The sequence below is a fragment of the Bombyx mori genome, chromosome 17 (genome assembly GCF_030269925.1).
Source record: "Bombyx mori chromosome 17, ASM3026992v2".
In the NCBI taxonomy this organism is placed as follows: domain Eukaryota; kingdom Metazoa; phylum Arthropoda; class Insecta; order Lepidoptera; family Bombycidae; genus Bombyx; species Bombyx mori.
The window spans coordinates 5,202,437-5,214,720 of NC_085123.1; the positions used below are offsets into that span (position 1 = coordinate 5,202,437).

The 12,284-nt window shown below is 37.8% G+C and overlaps 1 protein-coding gene across 2 annotated transcripts in view; it reads left to right on the top strand.

Moving 5' to 3' along the window:
* The window catches only part of LOC101746005 (UNC93-like protein MFSD11), a 39,688-nt gene that overhangs the window by 7,484 nt on the left and 19,920 nt on the right, over positions 1–12,284 (top strand). The window contains exon 2 of one of the 2 annotated variants that reach the window (XM_038016784.2): positions 1,506–1,675. In XM_038016784.2, the coding sequence (XP_037872712.1) occupies positions 1,506–1,675 (170 nt within the window). Of the gene's footprint in view, positions 1–1,505; positions 1,676–2,267; positions 2,372–12,284 lie in introns of those variants that run through there. The other variant, XM_038016785.2, reaches the window with a different exon arrangement.

Consider the following 12,284-nt stretch of genomic DNA (forward strand, 5'->3'; position numbering starts at 1 on the left):
CAAAACGTATTAAAATGTCAGACTAGTTAAACGAGTATCCCCTCCGCCATGTTTCGTTACAAGGTCATTTCTGAATGGATTTATAACATAAATTCCTATACATAAATTTTTTATCAATTTAGAATAGTATAACTTAATAAATAAGAATAATCTCAATCTACAAAATCGTCAAATATACGAAGCACTTTAGAGAAATTAATTGCACATAGACCTATGTACCAGAGCATATTGTGGCTTATTAACATTTTTATACATAGGTATTGACCTACGAGTATAGTCAGCAATACCAATATTTTGGAAGCAAAACAAAAGTTTAACGTTCAAATACCTACATGAATCTAAAAGAATACATTTTTATCTAAACCTTTTGTACGTACAATGTCTTTCTTGTTACTTCTTCATACAAGATAAACTCAAGGATTAATTTGTATTATTAGATCTTTTTTCGATTTAGGTCAAACAGATTGAACATTCAGATATATATTTTTTTCAAGGGTTTATTTCAATGACATGTCGCGATCGATAGATATGTAGATAGATACCTAGCAAGCGCAGAGCCCGTATATCGAAGATGTGATCATGCATACCGTAGTCGTGATAATGAGGTAAACTCTGATAGCTCTTAGTCGTTGTTTTTTTTTATGTCTTAGATGAGTGGACGAGCTCACAGCGCACCCGGTGCTAAGTGGCTACTGGAGCCCATAGACATTCACAACGTAAATGCGCCACCCAGCTTGAGATATAAGTTCTAAGATCTCAAGTAAAGTTACAACGGCTGCCCCACCCTTCAAACCGAAACGCATTACTGCGTCACGGTAGAAATGGGCAGGGTGCTGGTACCCACCCGCGCGGACTCATAAGAGGTCCTACCACCAGTAATTACGCAAATTGAAATTTTTCGGGTTAGATTTTTATTACACGATGTTATTCCTTTACTGTGGAAGTCAATCGTGAACATTTGTTGAGTACGTATTTCAATAGAAAAATTGGTACCCGCCTGGGATTCGAACACCGGTGAATCACTCAACACGAATGCACCGGACATCTTATCCTTTAGGCCACGACTTCAAAATTCATTTAATATCCTTTTTTTATTACCAGAGTTCTATAATATAACAAAAAAAAGGCACTGAATTTAAAAGAATTACTTTATGAATATAAAATTTAACGCATCCTACGTGATAATAATTTTGTTTATATCTTTTGAATAATCAAAGTTATGTTGTATACATTTTATTTACGACTGAATCTTTCAAATAAATTAAGAAATTGGTGGACAACGGTCAATAATTTAGCAATCTTTAAATGCGAAATCCTGTATTGTTCATATAAGGCGGCATTTTGAAATCGCGTTTCTCTTTTGAGCTTAAATCCGCAAATGCAAAAACAATAATGTCACATTATGAACGTGTATAGCGGCGTTTTCCTTGATCTTTCACACGAAATGGTTCCAAGGTTTCGTGTTTGACCTAACACTATATCTAATCTGTTTTCGTTGTTCACAGAAAACTATACTCGACAGTATTACGCAAGACGACAGTTCCTTCACCGGAGATGGGTACACATCGCTCGCCATTATCTACGCTACTCTCGCAATTTGCAACTGGTTGGCACCATCGGCTATTACGATTACGGGTCCAAGAGGGGCAATGCTTATCGGGGCCGTCACATATTTGTAAGTACCTACTCACGTAGAAAACAAACTTACGCAAATAGTGTAATAGATGATCCTATTATTGTAACAGATACGGGTGCAGTATGTATTGTTCATTGTCTTGAGATATGAGGTAGTGAAGTAATCATAACACACGTAATAATACTCAATTAATATAATTTACACTCGAAATTCACAGACCAAATATTAGCCTAGATGTAAGTACTCGCGTAGAAAACAAACTTTCGCAAATAGATAATAGATGATCCTATTATTGTAACAGATACGGGTGCAGTATGTATTGTTCATTGTTCGGAGATATGAGGTAATGAAGTAATGATAATACACCTAATAGTACTCACAGTGGCGTAGCTACCTAGGGGCTAGGCGGGGCAGTGCTCCGGGGCCCTCAAGCTCAGGGGGCCCTCGAATCCTTACCAGAAATCTCGGTCGAACTGAACTTTTGGAAATTTCTCCCATTTTCAAAATAAAGATGACTGGTTGCAACCCCACTTTAATCATGACAACTCAGTTGAGAGAAATTCAAAAGTTATGCCTAGGGAATTCCCCTAAATTCTTTCTGTAGGTTGGCAGTGTTGTCAATTTGACGGATAGTGATATGTGCGTTTTAGTATTCATCGATGTGCGTTTTATTGTGAATTCGAGTTCAGATACTTTTTTTTCGAGAACGGTTAAAAAATTAATGCTGTATCAGGAGTAAGTAAGCTAATGTCAATAAACCTTTTTGTACTGATCAATATAGTGGTTCAATTTTATTTGATTTTACCACTCATATTGATGTCCGTTAAGTCAATAAATCGTGTCAAATCTATAGATTTGGGCTACAGCGCATTGTAATATATGTTGTTACTGTTTAATATTTTTAATATCACTCGTCTTCTTCTCTTTCTCCACCTGATCCTACTAGTGGGGTCGGCACAGCTCTTCCATTCTCTTCTATCAGCCGTCATCTCAACACTCACTTTTCTCTCTCTCTCTCTCTCTCATATCGTCATCCACACACTCCATCATGTCTTCTTCGATCGACCTCTTCCCTCTATACCTTGCACTACTATTTCCATAAATCTCCTAGTCACATGCATCTTCTCTCTACGCATCACATGTCCATACCACGCTAGCCGTCCGCTCTTAATTTGTTAATTCCCGGGGCTACTTTCACACTTCCTCTGATTCCTCATTCCTCATCTTGTCAACTCTTGTCACTCCCTAAATCCATCTCAACATTCACATCTCTGCCGCACTCCTCTTTCATGCTCATGCATGCCAAACAAATGCTGACAAATATAAAAATAAAATCCACATCATTTGCTTGTTGCATGCTTGAAGAGCAAATCGACCAAAACAAAGTCAAATAATGATTAGTAACAGCTTACAGAAGTATTGTGATAACTTGAAAGTACGTATCAGAAAGTATTTCTTGATTCACAATAAACAACCACTCCGGGCGGGGAGTTTGAGTAATAATTGTTGTTTTAACTAAGTCTTATCTAAAGATATTATATGTTTTGTACAACAAACAAGTTTCTGCATTGAAATTCGTAGAGTAGGACAAGGCTTTGTCAATGTATCGATTTGTTGAAATAAAATCATAAAGATTATTATAGCTAGCTATTGACGCCATTTTAGTAATTTTCTAATGATATTGTGTTGATTTGAGTCCATGAGTAGTTTGATTGTAGTCAAACAATTGTTTATGGCCAAATAGGTCCATAGTTCCTTTGGCCAATTATGCCAAAGTACAGCAAGTTGTTGCCTGTTGTTGCTTCGTAGATTTTTATTGGCACTTAAAATTTAAATATCACTTTGGTTTTGCTCATCTTTTACAACAAAGTAATCTTATGTACCATATCTTACGCTTACGTTGCTTAAACTTTTATTTCTTATGTCGTAATATTCGATTTAAAAGTTTTCGATAAGGTTGTACTTTCTGGTTTTCTCTTCTAAACCCCTTTGTTTGATAGTATTCGTCTTTATAAATTTGAAATTTAAAATTTCAAAATATTTTCAGTAGACGTTATCAAAAGTTTTGTTTTTTAAGTTTTTCATAACCCAACCTGTCACTCGCGTTTCTAATTCAGAAAGAATGAAGTTGCTTGCATGTACATTATTAACCACGATAAAACTATCCTGTTCGTTTAGGTTTTAAGGCAACTTTGTGCGAAATTTCATCCAAATCGGATCAACCATTTTTGCGTGGTCGGATAACAAATATTCAAACATAAAAATGTTTACATTTATGTATATAATAATATTAGTGTATTTTTTTCCCAACCTAACTGATAGCCTTGAGAGGCTATGTTAGCGTAACCTAACAAGTAGGTGAGCTCACGGGGCTCAAAGCTGACGACGTTGCTAACACTAAACCTAGCAAGAGCAGTGCTTCGCAGAATCTACCAACGGATCCGAAAGGCGACCCGCTGAGAAGATCCGGCGAGAAACTCAGTGAGCTCTGTCTGTGGGTTAATTTACTCGCCAAGCCCTTCGTCGCAAGTGACGGGTTCGATGAGAACGATGAGCGGTATTAGTGTAGATTATGATATGACAGAGTAGATTTCCCAACGCGGGTGGCGTCATTTATAACATGTTGTCTGAAGTTGCACGAGGTCGTTCACCTATATAAGCAATAAATAAAAATAAAAACATAGCCAGCGCTTATTAATTCGAAATACAAATGCCTTAAATTGTGATGTACTTACCTTGATGTGTCCCAATAAATAACGGACCATTAAATATAACGTGGTTAAATGTGGTAGTACTAGATATGTGGAATTAGAAAATACACTTTCATACCTTATTCGAAGCGGTAACCGTGTATTAAAATATTATCACATTCATGCGAATACAATTACGAAACTTCACAAACTGCGGTTTCTATTCTTAGTTGATTTCTAGCGTAATAATTCACTTTCCAGTGTATCTTTCCATTTTTTAATAGCATGTTTATGCACCACTGTGTAAAGTATGTATTACTTTTTCAAATCAAACACCACCCAATAGGAGGGTCTTCCGGTCCTCGTCGAACCCGTCGCTAGCGACGAAGGGCTCGACGAGTGAATTAACCCATAGCCCATAGACACAGCCCACTGAGTTTCTCACCGGATCTTCTCAGTGGGTCGCGTTTCCGTACCGGTGGTAGATTCTGTGAAGTACTGCTCTTGCTAGGGCCAATGTTAACAACACTCCCGGTTGGAGCCCCGTGAGCTCACCTAAACGTCAAGGAGAAGCTGAAATAACCTTTCAAAGCTATCAGCATAGTTAGGAAAAAAGGAGGGTCTCATACATAACATGTTACTGATTTTGGAATGCTCTTTCAGCTTGTTCGTTTTACATTTATGAATTTCTTTTAAAATTAATAGCATATTACTGTTTAGTTTTAAAACAAGAATATTATAAAATTTGTGAATTTCTATAGCACGAAACGAAGTGAACTTTTGGAAGAAATTGGATATAAAAACCATTATGGACGATACGAAATGTGTTTCGAAAGGCACAGTTTCACATTTCCAAAAATTGAATCCGGTTCAATCCGAACCGCGTAAAAATAGGGTTGTCAATATTTTTTTTTATTTTTTATTGCTTAGATGGGTGGACGAGCTCACAGCTCACCTGTTAAGTGGTTACTGGAGCCCATAGACATCTAAAACATAAATACGCCACACACCTTGAGATATAAATTCTAAGGTCTCAAGTATAGTTACAACGACTGCCCCACCCTTCAAACCGAAACGCATTAATGCTTCACGGCAGAAATAGGCAGGGTGGTGGTACTTACCCGCGCGAACTCACAACAGGTCCTACCACCAGTAAAGTTGCAGTGAAACTTGCAGTCAAAACAAATTGCATACAATAGTTTACCACCGGTCAATAGATGTCCGTCCTTAGGCTTCAATGAATGGATGTTTTTCGTAAGGCTTCATCGTTCAAGGGCCAATTTCTGCTTGCAGTTGGTTTTTGAACACAAGAAAACGATAATAAAAAAAAACAAGTTTGTTTGCTTTACTCATAACCCTATACTAACATCAGCACCTACAGAGATGATCGCGAGAAATTATAGTACTATTTATTCAATTACCGGGAGGATTGTTCTTGAGGTTAGCGGTACTTTTTGCTTCTGAGTAACGGTCGCCGCCTACTATCAAGTGGGCTCTAATGTCAACGAAAAATAATGAATTTTTGCTTCCAGTGTCGAATAAATCATCAACCATATATTTTATCGGAAATAGACAAATGAGAAGTGCTACTGTTAATGATATTTTGTCTGAAAGTCTTATTGATTCACATTAGAATTGTTAATACGAAAAATCTAAGATTATACAGTTTTAGCGCGTCATAGACACAATTAAAACTACTTTTATGGTTTAATCTAACGTTTATTGTTGTTATTTTATTGTTTCTTACTTTTCAAATACTATACAGTGTTCGTTTCCGGTCATCGTCCTCGCCGAACCCGTCGCTTGCGACGAAGGGCTCGACGAGTAAATCGCCGGATCTTCTTAGTGGGTCGCCTTTCCGACCCACCCGATTCTGCGAAGCACTGCTCTTGCTAGTGCCAGTGTTAGCAACACTCCCGGTTTGAGCCCCGTGAGCTCACCTACTAGTTCGGTGAATCTAGAATAGCCCCTCGCGGCTACTAGAATAGGTAGGAAAAAAAAGCGCGCACCGCGGTACCGTAAGTTTCGTGTAGTCAGAGTGGTGGAGCTCGATAGGGCTTAGTCGGTAGTCGTTCTGCGGGGCAAGTGCTTCGCGCGCCTTTTTCAAGGCGTAGTCTCTTGTGAGAAATTGGGGAAGGTGAAGGACCTCGGCCCTTCTCTTCTCCCCTTCTTCCTCTCAGGAGGTGCCGGAGTCTGACATAACCCGGTCCGTTACCCCCCTCGACCGGGTATCCGTAAATGGATAACACAAAAAAAAAAAAAAAAGTGTTCACGATTAAAGTACGTTCCTCGACATTTGGATATTGTGCTAACTATTGTGTATTTTTTAATATAAAAAAGATTTTACTTAAAAAAATTGCGTGACCAATGCAACTGTAAAGTATTGGAAGCTGTGAGAATAATTTAAAGAAAACATGCGAAAATAAACCGTAAAAGTAATTTTAATTATGAACAAATATAGTAATACATTACCCATTTAGTTAAGAGAAATCTTGTTCCATATCTAAAAGTCTCTCGAAGTTATTATATTGGCGAGAATGTCCACACTTCGTAGGCTAACTTCGAAGCATTCAAGACGTCGTCGGTTTGTTGGGACGTGTTGTGTATTTTGATGAAATTTTTCTCGAACCACAAATTTACATAATACAATGTAAGATCAAAACTATTTTTACGGTTTTATTTCGTATTTATTATTTTAATTGTATTATTTTTAACGGCAATTACTGTGCGTATCCACGAAAATTGCTAAGTATTCGAACTTTCGGATCTATTAAAATAATAAGTAAAAGCGAGTTCAAACGCTAAATGCAGTATTAAATATGTAAATATGACTGGGGAAAATATTATAAGTTGGTATATTTTTTAATTGAATTAGTTGGGTAAACGAGATCATAGATTTGTATAGATCATAGATCATTATAGATTATAGATCATAGACCTGTATTTACGTGGTTACCGGCGTCTACACACGCCCCAACCTCTCTCATCATCTAATCTGACGATGATGGCGGAGGTCTGAATTTTCTTGGAATTTCTTTCAATGGACGATCGAACACTTATTAGGTATGGGCGGCACGTCACGAATTTATTGTACTGTATTCTTTTTTCTTGTTAATTTATAATAAAATTGTTTGTTATTTACAAGAATGTGTTACTGACAAGCGCTTGCCGGTCAATGACCCTTTCATGCAAACGTCCGCGACCATAATCGGAGGATTCTTTTCTGATTTATTAATTAAATGATTAGTAGAAATGTTTCCCCCATAGACTTCAGCAATGCCAGGGGCAGAGCCAAGCCGCTGCCTACCGCTTAATACTTTCCACAAGCCTCGTTTGAAGGAGGACATGTCATAGCGCTCGGGAAGCACCGTGGAGGGGAGCTCATTCCATACCCGGATGGGACGTGGCAAAAAGACCTCTGGAAACGCACTGTGGGCGACCGCAGTGGCTCCAGGTAGTATGGATGAACTCTACTCCGGTGGCGGGCGGTGCGATGGTAAAAACGAAATGTCGGTATCATCTCGAACAATTCCTCAGAGCACACCCCACGGAACATACGGTACAAAATACAGAGGGAACCGAAGTCCCTCCGCAGACCCAGAGGTTCCAAACGATCCGTGAGAATGGGATTGTCGACAATCAGAACGGCCCTTCTCTGTATGGAGTCAAATGGAAGAAGCTGGTATTTGGGAGCCCCGACCCAGAGATGGGAGCAGTACTCCACGCGAGGCCGGATTTGTGCTTTATAAATATCTTAATCTACGTTGTAGATGTCTATGGGCTCCAGTAATCACTTAACACCAGGTGGGCTGTGAGCTCGTCCACCCATCTAAGCATAAAAAAAATCGTTGAGAAAAAATGAAGCTCCCAAATTAATTTTGCGTTATCATAATTCAACTGAGATTTGCGATGTTCAGATTGTGATGACGTCACTATGTGTTTTGATTACAATTTAACATCAGTTGAACAGTCTTTATCACTGCCATGTAATATATGTATATATGATATATCAGTTTGGCTGCTCAGCTAGGGTAATTATAATAATTGTTTTACGGTTGGGCTGACCTTGTGTTTGAATTGTAGCGTATAATTTGATAAAAGTAACATATGAATTTTATATTAATTACGTAAAATAAGGAATACATATTAGAGTTATGTTATTGATCACGCAAATTGCTATACGTTACTCAATATATAAATTTATGGAGTGACTAGATGTGAGGTAGGCAATAAGGATACTCTGTTAATAGATGATGGGGATGTAGAGAGAGAGAGAGAATACACTTTATTGCACACCGAAACAGTCAAAAAGCAGATAGATTTGTACAATAGGCGGTCTTGTTTTTTTTTTGTTTTTTTTTTATGGCTTACATGAGTGGACGAGCTCACAGCCCACCTGGTGTTAAGTGGTTACTGGAGCCCACCTTGAGATATAAGTTCTAAGGTCTCAATTATAGTTATCGCTGAAAGCGACCTTTTTTAGACAACCATTTAATTTAGAGAAATTCTGAAAAATATAAAAATATAGCAGGTATGATGCGGTGTACTATTAAATTGTAAAAGTAATCTTAGTTATGTTTTTCGAATAGCGAAAGCCGAAGAAAATACTTTACTGCCTTTACTTTGCATTCCGACCCGCGTGTACCGTTCATTTTTTTTTTTTTAATGCTTAGATCGGTGGACGAGCTCACAGCCCACCTGGTGTTAAGTGGTTACTGGAGCCCATAGACATCCACAACGTAAATGCGCCACCCACCTTGAGATACAAGTTCTAAGGTCTCAAGTATAGTTAAGTCATTATTTGACAAGACCGAGATAGTGCTTTAAAAAATAATACAAGCACCGGTCACCGTCCTCGTCGAACCCGTCGTTTGCGACGAAGGGCTCGACGAGTGAATTAACCCATAGACACAACCCACTGAGTTTCTCGCCGGATTCTCTGGGTCGCGTTTTCGATCCGGTGGTAGATTCTGCGAAGCACTGCTCTTGCTAGGGCCAGTGCTAGCAACACTCCGGTTTGAGCCCCGTGAGCTCACCTACACGTTAGGGTGAAGCTGAAATAGCTATTGTAACTATACGTGAGACCTTAGAACTTATATCTCAAGGTGGGTGGCGCATTTACGTTGTGGATGTCTATGGGCTCCAGTAACCACTTAACACTAGGTGGGCTGTGAGTTCGTCCACCCATGTAAGTAAATAAAAGGCTATCAGAATAGGTAGGAGAAAAAAAAAAGCCGAAGAAAATACTTTACTGCCTTTACTTTGCATTCCGTCCCGCGTGTACCGTTCATTATTTGACAAGACCGAGATGGTGTTTGAACTTCGAAGTGCTTCCGACTGTGGGTGTGTCCGCGGCATTGAAATACTTGGAATTAAGATTTCAACCGGTTTTACGAACTAGGAAGGGCTCGTTCGAGCCTTTAAACGGGTGATTAAACGATGTTAAAAATAGCATTTATTACTACGAAATAAGTATCACATTCCGCTAGTACCTATGCTTATTAAATTTGCGTTTTTAAAGTTTAATAAGATAGACTTATGTATTTTTTTTACTATCATTGTAAATTGCTATCGAAAAAAAATTGTTACATAAATTCAGAATCCGCCTTAGCGTTCTAATTGTTTTAGGACATATCGTAAAATTATTTTAGTGTTTTGTGAAATATATCCACGAGTCTGACATGTCTAATAATTGGTTACCGTATATCATCTAATAAGTGAAGTATTAAATTAAATAAAAATGTAACCTGTAATTTGCTCTTTCATATATTGTCGGATTGGTACATAACATAAAATAGCCTGACAATATAATTTTAAAACAACGTCGTGGTTCAATAGGTAAGACGATCGGTGAAATCGTATCAAGTGTTATATGACAGTGCCGGGGTTCAAATCTCGTAAGCATGTACAATTTTTTCCAAACAAAGACTTAATACATTTAATATTTATAGTGAAGGAATAACATTGTAGAGTAAAATGAAGCTTTCAAATTAATTTTGTTTAATTACCAGAGATTGTGATGTCATTGTGTGCTTCGGTTACCATATTAGCAATTAAAACATTTGCCTTATTGTTCGGCTGACCTCGTCTTTGGATTGTAGCTTATAATTTGATTTAAAAAAAATGTATCTACTAAATTTTATTAATTGCATAACATAAGGAACACATACCAGAACTGTGTTATATATCACGCCAGTTGAAATACATTAAAAGTGGCCATATTTCGGCGCGAAAGGCTTCGTTTGCTCTAGGCACGTCAAGGTTTCCTGTTGCTTTTGTTTTGTAATGTTCGTGCGTACCTGTTGTAGTTACACGTGATAGCTTTACTCTACAACACTCTACATAGTTTTTAGGAGATACTCTACATAATTTTAGTAGAGATTTTTTTCTTCAATGTTTTAATTACGTACTTTTCTGTAATAACCACTGATAGGTAGTGGAAATGATATTGCATTTTCATTTGCGTTTTTATAAACGACTAGCCGTACTCGCCCTCTTCGCTTGGCATTTAAAATCAACATTATTATTTATTACCATTATTATTAGGGAGTCCAAGTCAAGTCAATCGGATGCATGGTTCAGTAGTTATAACGGAACATCCGTAAAAACCACTGTAGATTTATATATTAGTATAGATACCTTTTGCATAATGTTTATTTATTATGAGCTCGAGATCTGTACAATAGTCGGGTACCTAACTGGCTTCTTAAGAATCAGGCCTTATTGGAAATTATTTCAAGTCTAAACTGCTCATGTTGATGCTCATGATTAAGTTGATTTAAAAATTAGACTATGTGACGTAAGAGTGTCATAAACAAGTTTTATGAATGATTAATAACATAAATATTTCCAAGAACTGTCTTAAGTGAAGTGGAATGTGAAAGTAGTAATATTTTTCAATTTGAAAATGATTACGTAGTAAGCATAGGCAGATGTAAAATAATGTAGGAGAGAGCACGCACCAAAGCGAAGACTTGCAAAATTTTTACTTGTGCATTTTATTTTGGAGCATTGCAATATCCTGTACCAGTGCAAAAATGCCCAAGTATATTGACAAGCACACAAAGTACCCGAATGACAAATCATATACCACTAATGACTTGTGCTTACATTACAAAATCCGGTATTCCAGTATGGGTAAATACAGGTTTGCAATTTAAATGAATGGGTCACTGAATTGAGTGAAATAACCTTTTCCTTATTCAAACCTGACTTCAGTATTGCAACTAGCAAAATTTAAGCTAACAAGGTTAACTAATACCAATTTTATCCTCAGACTTTCTCGCCGGATCTTCTCAGTGGATTGCGATTCCGATTCGGTAGTTGATCCAAACTAAGCATTGCTCTTGCTAGGGCTAGTGTTAGCAATTGTCTCAGATTGAGACCGTGAGCTCACCTAGCAGTCCGAGCGTTTTTAATGCTTTATTTTATTGCCTAGATGGGTGGACGAGCTCACCAGCCCACCTGGTGTTAAGTGGTTACTGGAGCCCATAGACATCTACAACGTAAATGCGCCACCCACCTTGAGATATAAGTTCTAAGGTCTCAAGTATAGTTACAACGGTTGCTCCACCCTTCAAACCGAAACGCGTTACTGCTTCACGGCAGAAATAGGCAGGGCGGTGGTACCTGGAGCGTAACTGGAGTAGCCCCTAAGGTAACCAACGATTAGGGAGGAAAAAATCTTGATATAAATTAGTTACATCATAATATACGTAAGCTGAAAGATGAGTGGTTCATCCATAAGTGACGGTCGCTTTTGTCAATGATTCGTCGTCGTCCCGTAAGAGACTCGATTTCACTAACGAACGTGTTTTGCTTGAGAGCGAATTTGAGTTGCTCGCATACTAGACAACTTTCTCGTTTCACCAACATCTTTCAAACAGTGGCGATCTTGATTATAATAAATTGTCGGAGCTCTATAAGTCGAATTGAATATGATCATAATAAAATGGAAG